Consider the following 16,637-nt stretch of genomic DNA (forward strand, 5'->3'; position numbering starts at 1 on the left):
TCAAGACACACTCGGCAATATTAAAAGTTGCCCAGTACTAGCTTGAAAAGTCTTCAGTGCACATCCCAGCAGGCATTGTGGCAAAACAAGAGAAGAAAGTGCAGATGGAAGTGAAAGGAGGGAACCGGATGGGTTCCCCAGATTACATTAGCCCACAGCTCACCAGTGCCTTTACCCATGGTCTGTGCTTTCATTTCAACAGCAGAGGCTAAATCAGTTGGTATACCCTTAAGATCAGAAACCACAAGGGACAGGAACGCCATCCCAAGGGACATGTAGCTGGCTCTTTCAATTATGGTATTTCAGAAGGCCTTGAAAAATAGCTGTTTTGAGATGCTTTTATTGCCACGTTTCATTGGTCACAGCAATAAAACACTACTGTTTCACCGACTGCTTTATTTTTAAATCCAGTGACTCCGAAGGAAAATTGTCTGAATTACATTTTAATATTAATGTGTATTTGTTATGGTGGTTGAATGTGTTTTGAAGGTTTACCATCACAATGGTTTTTTACTGGTTGTACTTAAGAAGAGAAGAAGAGCTATGCTGGATCATAGCAAAGGAGACCTCTCTAATACAACCTTTTGTTCACACAGTGATCAAACCAAAGGGAAAGCCCACTGGCAGAAGATGAGTAGAGCTGCTCCTTCTCCATCTTGTGCTCCTTCTCCCTGGCAACTGAGATGCTTGTCCTTTTTAAATGGATGCCTTCGATGGGCTAGGCCCATGAAAGACATCTTATCCATCGTTAAATAAATTAATTGCCAGACCCCATAAATACTCAACAACAGTTGCAAATGACATTAACTTCTCCTTTATTCAACAAGACATTCCAAGAAGGATTCATTAGCCTGGAAACATCTTACAAATGTCTGTGTGGCTTTTATTGAAGCCCTGATATTTAATACAACAACAACAACAACAACAATCAGTATAGAAATATATACATATATGTGTATCGGGGGGGGGGGCTGTATTTATGTTTATACAGGATTATCAAAATTAACACTTTTTCGAGTGGAGTCTGCATGCACGTTCAAGAGCAGCTTGGGCATCTTTCCCTTGGGCATATAGGCTTTCCACTTGAAGGCTAGGGTGCCATAGTGGGTGACCCCCCGTAACCTGAAGGGGTGCACATTGTTCTGGTAGTTGAGTGGAATGATTCCATGCAAGGTGGGAGGCTTGGGAGGCTTGGTCCAGGCTGAGTGATGGACCAATTCACAGAGGATCCGCTGGCCCAAATCAGCTTTCCCCTTTCTCATCTTTAAGCTGGTGCCCAAAACATATTGGCTCTGGTGACGGCCCCCCATCAATATCTGCTGCACCATGGTCCGGATGAGTGGGTTGCTTGTGGCATAGAGGTCCAGCAACTTGCCCACCTGCTGTTGCCAAGCCTGTGAGTCAACACCACCTTCTTTCGCTTTCAGGGACATTACCGACTGATAGAGGTACATGAACCTGTCCCAGTCAATGTCTTTATCATCATCAAGATGGAAAATGTGCTGCCGGGCACCCCGCCGGACATTTCTCCTATGAAGTTTGGGTGTTAGCTTGGTGGTCAAGTACAGAGAATTTTTGGGAAGCCGATACCCTTTCGGCGTGGGGGGCTGGCGTGGTTCCTCCGCTGGGGGGTGAATCTGCTTCCCCAGCTGCATAACAACCTTCCAGGTCTTCTCACGCTGCGCAACCATTGACCATGTCATCTGGACTTGCTTTCGGCGAATAGGAGGTTCTGCCTTCTTCTGCTGCTCCTCCTCCGCCTTCTGCTTCTCTCTCATCTCATTCTCTCTCTCTTTGGCTTTCTCCATCTCAGACTCATGTAGCTTGATAGGCTGTGATCTGAATTTGAGATGTCTCTCCATACGCTGCTGCTTCAGTTTCTCCCACTGAGACCTTTCCTGCTCCAGTTTCCACCTTCTAATGGCATCTTTCAGTTTCTTGCTCAGCCAGAACTTTTTCCCCCTCACCTTGCCTTCACCAGCCTCCAATGTCTTCTTCAAGGTCCTCTCAGCTCTTTCCTTCCAACGTTTGCTCCAAAACTGTTTCTCCAGCTTCTCCTTCAACTTTTTAGCCTGCAACACAGTCTTGGCCGCATTCAGAAGGCCATTCAGGTTGATAGCAAACTGTCTTGGATCGACGGTCAGTAACTGATATGCGTGTACGGTTTCTTTGAGCTCTTCCAAAACAGAAATATGCGCTTCGGGCAAAAAAGCCTGCTGCTTCTCACCTTCCTGGATGGTTTCTTCAGCTTTCACTACCAAAGCCTCCTCCAGTGCTTCGGTATCTGTTGTGGCACAAATCTGGAACAGTGACACCACTTGACAGAGACGCTGGAAGCCTTCAGGACCTTTGCACACCAGTTTATCTGGTTCAGTCAAGATGTCCAGGATCAAATGAGCACGCTCTGAAAAGTCAAGCTCCGCACCTGAAACAAGTTCGTGCTCATATGCGGTAATTAAGGCCTCTGTTTCGTCCTCAGAAAGGGCCCAAACATCTTCCTCTTCTAAGTCCTCCCACATGTCTGCCTCCTCTTCATCAGAAATTAATTTCTTTCTGCCAGAAATTAAGCCCTCTCTGTGAGAAATTAATTCTTTCTTGCCAGAGATCAATTCCTCTTCGCCAGCAATTGATGCCTTTCTGGCAGCCATTTCTTCTTCCTCCGCCTCCACTTCTTCCATTTTTTCCTCAACTATCTCCATCATTTTTGCCTTGATCAGCTCCATTATGGTTGATTCGGAGAGCTCTGTTACTTTTTCCTCCGCCAGTTCCATTGTTCTTGCCTCAGTTAGCTCCTTTAGCCTTGCCTCTGCAAGCTCCAAAATGCGTGCCTCATCTACTTCCAGCATTTCTGTCTCGGCCAGTTCCAAAACTCTTGCCTCATCCACCTCTAGGGATGTCGTCAAGGCTATTTCCATGGCTCTTTCTTCAGCCATTTCCCTGGCTATGCTTCCAGTCAGTTCTCTGACCATTTCTTTCAGGGTGGCCTCCACTTCAGCCTCGTCAGTCAGTCCCATCTCTTGTACCTCAGCCAGTGCTTGCTCTCGTGCCGCAGCCAATGCCTTCTCCATCACTTCTCCCATGGCCTTCTCTCGTGCGTCTTCCAGTGCCTTCTCCCACGCTTCCACCAAGGTCATCTTTCGTGCTTGGAGCAAGGCCCAATTCCTTGCTTCCTCCAAAGCCATATCCCTTGCCTCTGCCAACGCTCTCTCTTTCACTTCTTCCAGTGCTACCTTTTGGGCTTCCACCAGAGCTCGCTCTTTCAGTTCTGCCATCATTCGCTCTTTGGCTTCAGCCCGCAACTCAGCTAGGGTGCTTTCTGACATCTGCAACAATGCCCTTTCTGACTCTTTAACCAGGGGCTTTTCCCCTTGCACACTTCTGCTATCCAAGCGCATGGCCTCGCTCTCTTCCTCTTTCTCCTCAAGAAATTTCACTTTCCCCTCTCTGATCTTGTCAGTCACCTTCCCCGGTTTCTTCTTGGCTACCTCTCGTTCCTTCCTTTCAGGCACTCCCTCTCGCTCTCTTCTCTTACCTGTTGCCTCTCGTTCTTTCGCCCTGGCTCCCTCTCGTTCTTTTTCCTTGGGTGCCTCATGCTCTTTCCCCTTGGCTGCTTCTAGTTCTTTCCCCTTGGTCACCTCAGGTTCTTTCCCCTTGGTCACCTCAAGTTCTTTCCCCTTGGTCACCTCAGGTTCTTTTCCCTTGGTCACCTCACGTTCTTTTCCCCGTGACACCTCAGGTTCTTTTCCCCGTGACACCTCACGGTCTTTTCCCCATGACACCTTACGTTCTTTTCCCTGTGATACCTCAGGTTCTTTCCCCCATGACATCTCACGTTCTTTTTCCGGTGACACCTCAAGTTGTTTTCCCTTGGCCACCAATTCCTGGTCTGTTTCTAAGGATATTTCATGGTCTTTCAATTTAGGCGCCTTTCCCTCTTTAGCTATTTTCTTGGTCAGTTTATCTTGCCTTTCCATCATCTTCCTTGCACCTTGCATTTTGGAGACCACACCAATCCGCTTATCTGATGCTGCAGGTTCAAGCTCCCTTTCCCTTACTTTTCTCATTCTGTCTTCCTTTCTTCTCTCCCTAACCAGATCCTCCTGACTGATGTCGCTACTCTCAATGTCACTCTCTGAACCTCTAGGCAAGCGTCCTTCCTTCTTCACATCCAACACGGTTTCCATTGTTTCCATGGAAGTCTTGAGATCCTTGAAAGAGGCCTTGAATAGTTCATCCATGTACTTCTTCCAGCCTGTAGACTCTGCTGTGCCTTTCTCCTGAGAGGTTAGGAGGGACTGGTTGATATTTGTGAAGGCCTCCCAAGACATGGTACGGCCTGCCAGGGCAATCCGCGCTGAGGAAAGGAGGTCATCAGCTACAGTGCGGCCCTCACCTACAGGGCTAATTCGGAGCATCATCAGCTTATAGAGATCATTGCGCCACCTGGACCGGTCAGTGCTGTACTGCTGCTGCGGGTCAATTAAGATGCCTTTGACAGGTGGAGGTGGCAGGCTTGGAAGCAAAGGCTGGCTGGGTTTAGGCTGGATAGGGCTGACCTCTGGTTTTGTTTCCACTGGTGCAGTGACAGCCACTTGCTCTTTCTTGAATTTCTGCTTCAGCATCTCAGTGTAGAGTTGCGTGCGGGTGTCACGCCGCTGCAAGAGGATGGGATGCATCCGCTTGGATGCCTTGGGTGCCTTTCGCGCCTCCTGGGAAGTAGCAAGAGGGGCCTTGGTCTTCTGCCGTTTCTCCTTGGCCTTGATCTCCTTCTTAGTTTGCTGTGCTTCCTGCCACATGGTGCTGCTAATCCCGGTGCCAGTATCACTGATGATAGAGGTAGTGCTTCTGCTGCTGCTGCTGACATCACTGGTAGTGCTGCTGAGACTGCTGAGAGTGGGACTCCCCTCTGGTGCAGCCACACCACTCGGCAGGACCACAGGCTTACCGTGCGCTTGCGGGATCCTAGGAAGCTTTTCACGCTTATGTTTTCCACTTGCTGCTGCAGGGAGAAAACAACGAGTGAAATGAGTGCGAGGGGGTCCAAGGTCAGGACAGAGCACATGCTTTCCATGCATTATAGCTATTGCCTATTGATTCATTATCTTCCTCTCAAGATACAGTTGGCCCTCAGTATCCGTGGGGGATCCATTCCAATCCCCCCTGTGAACACCAAAATCCACGGATGCTCAAGTTCCATTGTCCTCCATGGAGGCATGTGCATGCAGCGTCCACACCATTAGGGACAGCCCTCGTTGTCCCCAGTGGCAACATGTGCATGCGGCCACATCACCGTTAGGGACAACGGAACCTGAGGTGAAGTCTCATTGTCCCTAATGGGGACAACGGGGGGATGTCCCTAATGGGGGTGCAGCCACATGCACGCACCATTGGAGACAACGTGGGTTTGCAGTCTGTGGATACTCTAATCTGTGGATGGCAAGTCCACGACTACCGAAGGCCGACTGTATTCAAGCAACATTAGAAACAATATAATATAAATATACAGTCAAGCCTTCACATTTTTGGCTTTGAATTTTGTGGATTTGATTATTCACAGATTTGGTTAATATGTTCTCCCTCGGTTCTCCAGTGTGCCTCTAACAGATGCTGACTATACAGTCACACTGGAGAATCAAGAGGTTTCCAGAGAAAGCACTTCCCTAGGCACAGGGACGTAGCCAAGGGGGGGGGGGCTCTTGGGGTCCGGACCCCCCCTTCCATTAGAAAAATGAATGGTGTGTGCTGCTGCGCTGCCGCGCCCAAGCCCCATTATAATGGTGGCACTTAGTCTGGAACCCCCCCCCCTTCCTAAAATCCTGGCTATGTCCCTGCTAGGCATTTGTAGTTCCTCCAGCATAATTTCATGGTCAACCCTCTGCCAGATGTTGACCACAGAATTGCACAGGAAGACCTAGACATTCCTAGAAAGATGTTCTCTCCGGTTAAAAAAGAAAGTGGGTTATTATCTGTGGGCTTTCCACTTTCATGGCAGTCCTGCACCCCTAACCCCAAAGTACTATATAGCCATCGTCTATTGGTTCCTTGTCTTCCTACAAAGATATTCAAGATGGCTAACAACATTAATAACAATAGGATATAAATACTTCAGATCTAATCAATCTACTTCAAAACGAACAAATGTAGTCCCCTGCTCAAAACCAATACAAAATAAGATCATCTCATGATAGTAGTATAAAAATGGTGCCGGAGGAAAAAAGAGGAAAAGGAAAGGGGGAAAAAATCCTAATTTGCAGCACAGTTATGGACACTCCCCTGATAAAACATTCTTCAATGTTTATTTTAAAGCCGTATGTAGAGAGATCTTGCAGCACCTTTGAGACTAACTGAAATAAAGAAGTTGACAGCATGAGCTTTCTTAGACGTCAGTCTACTCCTTAAATCAATCTGAGGAAGTGGTGCGGGAAATGAGGTGCGCACCAAGTGACACCCTAAGGTGGGTTAACATCACTATTCCTCAAACACCTATCTTTGGGCAGAAACAGGCTGTGGCATTCATCTGCTTCCCTTTAAAATGCTTTAAGAGATGGAGGGAGCATTTTACTAAGGATTCTGTAGGGTGTGAAATGGGAGGAGATCAATGGCGAGGTGACACCATGAGCTACCGCACCAACCCTAGTGACACCATGGGTGTAAAGTTGGAAGATATGCAGGTATAGTCTTATACTTACCATGACCCGTCTTTATCTTCTCCTGCTTAGCAAAGAGTCCCAGCCACCGGGTCTGGGCCTCCAAGTGGGAATCTGGCTTGGCAGACTCTTCGGGTGGTCCTTGAGACATGGACCGATGTCGCAAACGGGGCGGGCGGGCGGAGCGGGTTTCTATGGGGGGACACTCAGTCATCAGGAACAGATTGGCTGTCAACTGATTCTCCACCCGCTTCATCAGCCTCTCAGCCTCTTCTGTTAAGGCATAGATGGCTGCATCATGGGAATCTGCAACGATACCAGCAGCACGTACCCTTCGAGGGAAAACTGGTTCTATGTGAGAACGGCTCAGTTCAACCCTGGATAGGAACAAAGGGAGGACATAAGAAGAAGTCAAGAACCACAGAGGAATGCGGTCTAGGTCAGATCTAGCCTTGTAGTTTAGTTTAGATCCCTTTATACTATGCCTGAATATGTCTATGTTTGGTTGTTGTGGAGATTGAAATTTCCTTCTTCTTTCCACAATGACCAAAGGCCTCCTCCTGATCTACTGTAGAGATGGTGAAGCCCCACCATCCATGGCCATTTATGCATGGAAGATAGCTGGGGTGGATTGTAGAAATGTCCAGCTATGTCCCCATAGCCAGATACAAAATTACATCAGTTGCTGAGACCTCCAAAGGACCTCAAGAGACATCAGCAGATAATATAATCCCACTTTGCGTCTGGGTACAGGGACATAGCCAGATGTTTCTGCTATTCTCCTACACTCCTCCAGGTATGAATGAACCATACCCTTCCTCATTGCCTGGGTTTAGCTTCAATTCAGAGTAGAAGAAGTTCTGTGTTGTTGGCAAATTGTTCTGCCAGATATAACATACTGCTGGGGAAAGGGCTCCTTCTGGGAGTCTTATCACAGCCAGAGGAGGTTTTATTATATACACCCCATGAAACACATCCTCCTCATCCCACCACAGAGAGCTACTTACAAGTCGTCTAGGCTAGTTTCTGCCAGCCGCTGCATCTCCTGCTTCAGGACAAATTTGTCAGTGATGCCAGCAACTGAGTCAAGTAGAGACCGAGCTAGGTCACGCAATTTTTTGTTGTCATCCAATAGGGCTCGGGCTAGTGGGACTACCTCCTGGTCAGTCAACAGGTCCATCTTCCCCAAGGCCTCCCAAGCTGCCAGCCTCATCCTCACCTATGGAACAAAACATGGGATCCAGATCCTGGCATACATATACCCAGCAGTGAGGGACCCAAGTTCACCCTTTCTGCCATGGACTTCCTTGTGTCTAATGAACAGGCAAGCCACCTTCAGTTTCCTTCTCTGCAGAATGCTTACACTTGCAGCCTACCTTGCACATAGGGCCCGAACAGACAGGCCAAAATAAAGCTGCTTCGGGTCACTTTAGGTATGCTGTTTAAATGATGCATACGTCCTAAGAGGATGGAAGCTGCGCCTAAGGACTATAGTGCCGCTTTAGCACAACGTCTGGCCTCTTAGGATGCAGTGTGGTCCTGTAGCAGCTTTGGGACGAACTGTGCAAAAGTTGTAGCATAAGCTTTTGCAGACTTAATCTACTTCCTCGGGTGCATTTGCCTATGTTCCCCATTCATAAACTACAGGTTTATGAATGCATATTAGGATTCTCAGATCTCAGGGTCTGACCCCCGTCCTCCAGACGGAAGGGAAGAATCTCACGGTGAGAAATGCCTTGGCAGATGTGTGCATATATATTTTCCGTAATGGCCAAATTTGATGTTTTTAATTTGAATGGTATACTCTATGCACTTGTGGTTGATACTATAGGTGTCATGCTTAAAGACATTACCAGCATTGCCTTTACATACAACATCGCTGGGGCCTGCCTCTTGTGACATTATCAGGGGTCACCCCTAGGTTTCAAGTTTCAAATTTTGCATCTGAAATCTCAGGCCCTGAGATAATCCTTACTTGAAACCCTAAATGCATATACCTCTATATCTCTTTGAGCTCCCCCGCCCCATATCACCCATTGCACCTAGTGATACTTAGGCTGACCTCTTTGTGGTTAGTGTCCTGTATAAGACGGTCAAAGGCCTGTTCTTGGATATTTCTTGGCAGCTCGTAAGACTCCGAAAGCTGGACTAGGGCAGATGTACAGAGCAAGTAGGTTGAATAGGGCACATCGTCCATTAGGTTTAGAATGGCCTTTATGACACTGGGCAGCGATGTGTCACTGGGCTTGTGCCTAAACCAGGCTTTGGCCACAATATCAGACAGCAAATCGCGGCGGCGATGTCCGTCAATGGTGGATTGTCGCCTCATCTTCTGTGCCTTTTTCTTGCGGGCTTTCTCAACAACCTCTGACGTATCCCACTCTGACAATTGTATCTTGACCATCCTCCGTGTTGGCAAGGGTTGCCTGCTTGACACCAAGGGGCACGTGAGGCTCGTAGGAGTCCCTTTTGGAAATAGACGGGCTCGGATAACTGAATTAGGGACATAGCCATCAGGTGCAATGGGCCAGGACTGTCCAGGTTTGAAAGCTAACCTGTGGAGCAGAGGAACAGGCTCCAACATTCGTGGGAGCCCGCGATAAGGAGGTGATGCTAGTGGAGGTTCAGCCGGGGCGTGCTTCTTCTCAAAGGATGGCGGAACTATTTGGTACTCCACAGCAAACTCTGGGAGCATCTCCTTTACACCAGGTGTAAGTCCATAGAAATCAGGGCCGGGAAGATTGCTCACCTCCTTGCCAATGAACTCTACCACTTTAGCCACATTTTTCTCTATCACCACCTCCTTGTGATTGGTTATGGGTTCCAGACGTTCAAACTTCTTTGCCTGCTTGCCCACCTGACGATACCTTGAAGAGAAAAGATTTAAGCCAAAACCTGCAAGATGTGTATTTCTCTCTATGTGTGTGTGTTCTGAAATTGCTTTATTTTCTAGTTGCGCCCCTTAAATGCCATTATCATTGCGTCTACATTGCCCATACTCCAGTTCTAAACATATATACATTCTAGTCCTTCAGTCCTCCAGTTTCGTTAATATAGCCACATCGTTCTAGCCTTCTTAAACTAGCTGGGAATTGCAAAGTGCAAACTATGGTTATAGCCACCTCTATACTTTACACTAGGTGAAGTCATGTTGCTGGTCCATTGCCATGCAGGAATGCCAGATTGCTCACCCATGGCAATTTACCTACCTTTCCCTAGGCTTTGCTTCTTGAGTTTTCTTTGCCATGCAGGAATTCCTTTTTCCAAGGAAATGAATCCTGGATGGCAAATTCCATGGTGTAGCAAACAACCAAGGGTGAACTCATTTGAAACAATTTGTTCACAACAAATCCTGCCCTTCTCAGCTGCATTGCAAGCAGGAACACCTGTAGCTGGGCCAAAGCACAGTAGGCACCTTGGACAAATCTTGATGGACAATCTATGAACCTAGAGATGTCCATGGAATAGTTTTTTATGGGTTTTTCAGGCTATGAGGCCATGTTCTAGGAGAGTTTATTCTCGACGTTTCGTCAGCAGCTGTGGCCGGCATCTTCAGAGAATGAAGATGCCAGCCACAGCTGCTAGCGAAACGTCAGGAATAAACTCTTCTAGAACACAGCCTAATAGTTCGCAAAACCCACAAAAAACTATGGATGCTGGCCATGAAAGCCTTTGACTTCACAATGTCCATGAAACATTGGCTATAGAGACATGAATGCTGAAGCTGTGCACATAAGCTTTCTCTTTGCTTCCAATTGTCAAGGTTAACAGCAATTGGTAAAAAAATGAAGAAGAATGGTCTCTATCAAGACAGGAGCCACTTATTTCTAGTTATGGCTTCTTCTACCTCTTTCTCCCTCCCCATTCCCACATAACTTACTTGGGCACAAAAACGATGTCGAATGTTAGCAAGAAGCGGGGCGAGAAGGGAAGTGGGCGTTCAACGATGTCATCGCTCAGACACTGAGTTGCCAACCTAGAAAGGTACTTGTTGGGGAGGTATGTGATACATGGGATAAAATAGATGTTCATGTTGCAGCCCACAACCAAGTCTCCCCGCTGGTTGGCAAAGCAGACTCGGCTGAATTTGAGGGTAGTATCAAACTCCACTAACATCTGCCCCAGGATGTCCCAAATGCGTACAGAGCCATCAGAGCCACCAGTGACCAGTATGCTGAGAGTGTGACAGTAGTCAAAGGAGGTGATGCTTGTGGAATGCATGGCACTGGTCTCTTTCCAGAAAGGATTATTTTTGCCAGGGACCAGGGATGCTTGGCGCCATAGCCGAACCCGGTTTTGCTCTGTGAGGACACAAATGTAGCCAGGAATGAGTAGGAGGTTGTTGATCCTGCAGTTGGTGCTAGGAATGGCAACCAAAGGTACCACCTCCAGAAGGCTGTTCTTCTTTAAAATCACATCGGAGAGAACAATGTGTTCATCAATGCCGTAGGAGCACAGGTAGGAAGACTCCCGCGAATGATATGAGAAGTTTCCGGAGGCTGAAATGCTGCTGAGCGCCACCACATTGCCATCGTGAATTCTGCGAGCCCCCATTCGATACAAACTCTGGGTAACAGTGCGTACCTTTCCACTCCTGTACCCACTGAAGATGAAACTGGAAGTGCGGCCGTTCAGGTCCAGGCGGCTGTAGGCCAAACATAGTACCTTGTCGTCTACAGAGTCTGTGGCACGCAAGATATACTTGGCAGGACAAGGATTCTGGGTTGTATCGAGGACATAGATGTCATTTGTGCCCATTGTTATCAACAGCTCCTCCCGGTCAGGGTCATAAACATAGTCCAGTGCCTTTTCTAGTAACTGAAAAGGCCAGGTGACAAACAGCATCTCTCCTGTAACTGGAGATAGGAATCGGATAACCCCGTCTTCTGTAGCTGCCAGAATGCGTGCCTTGTCTGGCCCACATTGCACCCGTATCAGCTTCTTGAGGATAGATTGGGACCTGTTGAAGAGTTGGTAGAAGTTGTTGACGGTGCGGATGGAAAAAGTGTACTTCGTACGGAGGAAGAAGGTCTGCTCATTGATGAACTGCATCTGGAAAACTTGTTCCCCAATGTCAACGCGCCGGAGCTGTTCACAAGTAGTCAGGTTCCACTCCTTCAGAAGCCCATCCAGTGATGCGGTCATAAGGGTATGGACGGAGGTCCGGCTGATTATGCTGGTAATGGCACTCAGGTGGGCTTTGAATTGACTGACCAGACTCCCCTTATCAAAGTCCCACACTTTGACATCCCCAGCTAAGTCTCCAGTGTAGAGGAAGCCCTGCGACCAAAAAGCAGAGCAGCAAGTGAGAGACACACCTTGGCTGACCTTGAAAGTGCGGATCTGGGCCTTGGTTTGATAGTCGTAGACACGGATGTTGTTCTCACACAAGGCCACCAGTGCTCTCCGCTCTGGCTCCACTCTGAGGAAGTGCACAAACTCACCACTCGCAATTAACACCTCCTGCACGAGTTTCATAGAAGGAACTCCGTCTATGACAATAGACCAGAAAGCCACAATGCCAATGGCACCTGTCACCACTTCACCTGTCTCAGGATTGGAGCACATGCTGGTGATGGAATAGGGTGAGCTCATCTCTGAGAGCAGCATAAACTTCTGAGTGTGGTCCCCAAAGAAACGCAAGTGGATGTCGTTGCAATAGGCCACAAGCAGGTTCAGGTGGGTGACATGGGCAGTCATCAGGACCATGGGGTCTGCTGTGACAGCATACTCTTTCTCTGTCACTGAGGTCTCATACTCTGCGTTGTATAGCCAGACACGCACCTGCAAGGGGAAAAGAACTCATCCTGAGTCTACCTGAAGTTGGGTCAGACAGGTTTTGGCTGGCTGGGAATCAAAGGAAATGGATCCTGTCCCATGTTCAGGGCAGTAGAGCCCTTTGGTTCTGTTTGTTTAAAGTGGAGGTGGTTAAAGTGCAGCCCATGGGCCAAATGCACCCCAAGGGCTAGTTTTGTGGTTATAGTACCCCCCCACCCCGAGTAAAAAAAATGCCAAAAAATTATTTTGCCATTCACTCCAATGGTCTTGGGAGAAACAATTTTGCCATGTTTTTAAGAGGGCAATATAAGTCCAGGAGAGCCCTTTTCTTGAAACTGGAAGTAAACAGGACGTGACATTGAAGTTATAGACCCCAACTTTTCATTTGATTCCCCATAGCAGCTTAACATTGATTTTACCAATTGATTCAAATCAAAGCTCGAATGTGGAAGAAGTGAAAGCCTGAAGAAGACGTAATGCAAAAGCCTCTCCCCGGCAGTTTGGTTTTCCTACTGTCCCTGCTGCTCTCTTTATGAGCCTGTATTAAGACTAAGAGCTGGAAAACAGCTCCATTAGCTGAAGTGGAACTGCAAGGATAAGTGGCAGAGGGAACTCTGGAAATTTGGGAGCTGTAAGTGAGGTTGGTCTCTCCAAAAGGCAGATTTGTTTTGGAGTCCTTATTAGCATTATTAGCAGCACTACACAAATGTCATGGTGGTCACCAAATGCATCTGAGGAAGTAGGCTCAAGTCTACGAAAGCTCACGCTACTACCAACTTCTGTCTTTCAGTTAGTCTCAAAGGTAATACAAGATCCTTCTGCATACTGGTTTTCCAGATTAACATGGCTTTGTCTTTGAATTCTAGTTTTAACTTTGGAAATGCACTGCTGCCACAGCCAAAACATGGGCATGCAGGTTCAGATCTGTGTCTTCAATTACTGCAAACCTGAGATTTCCGGGGGAATGTAACCCCATCCAGCCCAGGCGGAATACCTAGGCCCTGATTTGCCTTCTGGCTGCCGAAGAGCACATCTGTTTTGACTAGATTAAGTTTCAGTTTGTTCATCCTCATCCAGTCCCTCACTGACAGCAGACACCGATTTAATACAACGTCCTTGGAGTCAGAAGAAAGGAGAGATAGAGTTTTCTTTGTTTGATTCTGCACTATATAACCTTCGGCAATCCATCTCCCATTGGCTTCAGCTGGGGTGCTCCATAGCCCAGCATGGGGAAATGGATTGTCATCCAGGTATAGTCTGCCCAGAATTAGTTGTTCAAGGACCAAGTTATACAATGGCTGCAAGAGGATGCAGGAATCCATCAGTGAAAGGGCTGGGATACTTATTTGGTCATAAGATCTATAAATACCACTTCCTGAAGTGTTGATCCTGCTGAGTGGAGGAGATCAAAGCAGGTGATAGAAAGGTTATGATGGCTACATGCTGCCTTCATGTTGCTGCTATTCTGGGAAACAGAATACTGAACTAGGTAAGTCCTAGGTATGAACCAACAACCAGGTTGTTCTTAAGGGAAGGTGTGTGAAGCTCAAAGACTGGAAACTGCCAGGGCTAGGGAAGTCCGTGATCAACCATCTTTCCCATCAGTGGCATCACTAAGGTGGCGCAGAGGGTTCAGACCACACCAGGCGACACCTCTAACTGTGTGTATGATACTGTAATTTAAAAGTACAATTTTAATTGCCCTAGTTGTTTATGTCACAACAATTGCCATTATATTAAGTGACATATGGGAATTATGATTTATGAGTAACAGTACAGAAAACACTACTAAGGAGTCTGTATGGTGTGGTAATGGGAGGAGGTCAGTGGGGGCAGTGACACCATGAGTTACCACACCAGGTGATACCAACCCTAGTGATGCCACTGTTTCCCATGATCCACCACTACTACTCACCTGGCTCCCCTTGGCTCTCCTCCAAATAAATGATGTAAAGTAGGTTTCTGTATCAGTTGATTGGAGTAAGAAGATAGGTGGCATGTAATCTGGGTAGCAACTCTCCCGAAATACGATGCTCGGTCTGTCACTCAGCAAGATGTGGGCTCCTTCAGTTGTGTCTGGCATGCCCTGTCCAAGGAGGAGGAAGACAGTGGGTTCCAGGTAAAGAAAAGGTGGGGTTGAAGGAAGGCCTGAGTGTTCACAACAGGTGACCTAAATTCAACTACTGGGAGGAAGGTAACACAAGGAAGGCATCATCTCAGTGACATTTGGTCACTGAGGGAGGGAGGTAAGAGCTGACAGCAATTACTTTGGGGTACCAGCCTTGGCAGACATCTCTCTCCATCTGTCACCCCCATGCCACTCCACTGAGAAATAAAACCCTGATTCTGATTACATAACATTAAGTCTCTACTACCTTTTGTAGCTCCAGCATTTCCATAAGTTGGCGTTTGAGGTCCTGCCATCGAGGAACGATGCGAACTGGGCCTTTCAACATGGCCATTCTGTTGCTATTGCTGGTAGCTCAGCTGCTGCTGCTGGAAGCAGGCCTGGGAGCAGAAAGGGATATGGCAGCACGGTCTATATGGATGATGTTGACCTGGAGTGGAAGAGACCGATGATTTCATGTGTGAGAGGTGGGAAGAGAGCAGCCCTTTATCATCCATGAGAGAAAACTCAGAGGGTAGAGTAAGATTAAAACCAGATCTGACTAGTTAGCTGTTTAGATTCCTAACTTGCTGCAGGAGTTATGGTGAGCGATGATTAGCAACATTTTCAAACCCAGAGAAGTTATAGTGAGAATTGGTATCTGCTGGAGTTTGGCACAAGGACCTCCCATGGATACCAAAAAAACATGATGCTCAAGTCTCATTATAGTCATTGGTGCAATAAAGTGGTATCCCTTATATAAAATGACAAAACTAAGGTTTGAGTTTGGGAGGGAAAATCGAACCAGCCGTGGATGGTTGAGTCCACAGATGCAGAATTCATGGATACAGAGGGCCAATGATCAGAGCCATTATAATGCACTATAAATATGCTAAATATAAAATGTCCAGGCCAATTAAGCTATTTTATAGTGGCTTAACCCTGGCCATAAAAAGGAAGGACAGAGCTAAGCAACCTAGTACACATACATATAAGATGACCAGCAGATCTTCATCAGACCCTGCCAGCATGGCCAATGGATGGAGTTTATGAGAGTTCTGCCCCAAAACATCTGGAGGGTGCCAATTTGCCGACGTCTGCTTTAGGATGAAAGCCACTGCCAAGTCAGAACATTGGTTGAACTAGTCCAATACTATCTACTTTGACTAATCAAATCTCTCCAGACCCTCATAGAGAAAGAGGGTATTGCCGGCCCTATTAGTACCTGAGATCTTTTTAAATGGTTTACCTTAAAAGGTGGCTTATAAACCTTTTAAAAAAGATATAAATGTTAGTGGCCAAGGACTGAATCTAGATACCTCTGCAGGCAAAGCATGGTCTTCCACAGTAGCATCTTTCCAATACTGATGGTCTACCTTTGGAGAGTCTCTGGGGAAGAGATTCAGCTATGGGAACAGAGCTTGGAGATGCCCTAGTGCTGGGTCAGAGCCGGTGCTTCTAGAAAAAGAAGACACATGACTGATCTCTACTCAGCATCGGGTGGCGGAACATGTGTGTAGGACATATAAAAAGGGATTGTTTCCTTCTCCAGCATTCATGGGACTTAGGAGATTAGTCACTAAGTCATCACACAATTCTTGGCTTGGAACAAGCCTGCGAATGAAGCCCATAGGGTTTCATAGTCCAGGTTCCACTGCAATGTGGGTACAACTGCAGTTGCCATAACTGATCCCAGACATTGGCTTGTAACTCCTGTCCAAAACAGGTCTTGGGAACAAGGTGGGGCCGATTGCCATAAGGAAGCTGCTGTTGTATGCAGTCTGGACAGGTTCCCATTCTTGGCAGGAGTCACAGATCAGGATGGCAACCAGAACACCATAAAGGAAAAAGGAATTACCTGTTTGGATCTTTGGAATCTCAAAGGACAGGCAGAAATATGACATCACGGCATTGTAGCCAATGAGCAATGAAGCATGGCTGCGAAATGGAATGGCCTTAGGTTTCTCGTGGCCTTAATCTGGTTCTCTGTGTAATGACAATTGAGAATACAAGATCACAGACTTAGGGCCCAAACAGACTGGCCAAAATAAAACGGCTTTGGGTCAGTTTGGAGGTTTGCTGTTTAAATGATGCATGCATCCTAA

The 16,637-nt window shown here is 47.2% G+C and overlaps 1 protein-coding gene across 1 annotated transcript; it reads right to left on the reverse strand.

Annotated features, from left to right (window-relative positions):
* Positions 1 to 969: 969 nt before the first annotated feature.
* Positions 970 to 14,887, reverse strand: WDR87 (WD repeat domain 87). Its single transcript, XM_089479324.1, has 8 exons — positions 14,801 to 14,887; positions 14,341 to 14,511; positions 10,528 to 12,431; positions 8,710 to 9,514; positions 7,655 to 7,866; positions 6,690 to 7,024; positions 3,804 to 4,999; positions 970 to 3,755 (listed from the first exon to the last, which is right to left on the reverse strand). Exons 1-8 carry the CDS (start codon positions 14,885 to 14,887, stop codon positions 984 to 986), a joined length of 7,482 nt encoding a protein of 2,493 aa, XP_089335450.1. The 3' UTR covers positions 970 to 983.
* Between the last annotated feature and the right edge of the window lie 1,750 nt (positions 14,888 to 16,637).

Source organism: Sceloporus occidentalis, unplaced genomic scaffold (genome assembly GCF_023333645.1).
Source record: "Sceloporus occidentalis isolate IW3139 unplaced genomic scaffold, rSceOcc1.0.p SCAF_13, whole genome shotgun sequence".
Classification (NCBI taxonomy): Eukaryota; Metazoa; Chordata; class Lepidosauria; order Squamata; family Phrynosomatidae; genus Sceloporus; species Sceloporus occidentalis.

Excerpts from the sequence above, each read along its gene's own strand:
- WDR87 (XM_089479324.1), bottom strand. The coding sequence starts at position 14,887 with ATGGCCATGTTGAAAGGCCCAGTTCGCATCGTTCCTCGATGGCAGGAC. Across the intron at positions 12,432-14,340 it reads GGAGAGCCAAGGGGAGCCAG|GTGCGTGTCTGGCTATACAA; the intron begins GTGAGTAGTAGT and ends TTCCCCTTGCAG. Across the intron at positions 7,867-8,709 it reads AGGACACTAACCACAAAGAG|GTGAGGATGAGGCTGGCAGC; the intron begins GTCAGCCTAAGT and ends TTTGTTCCATAG.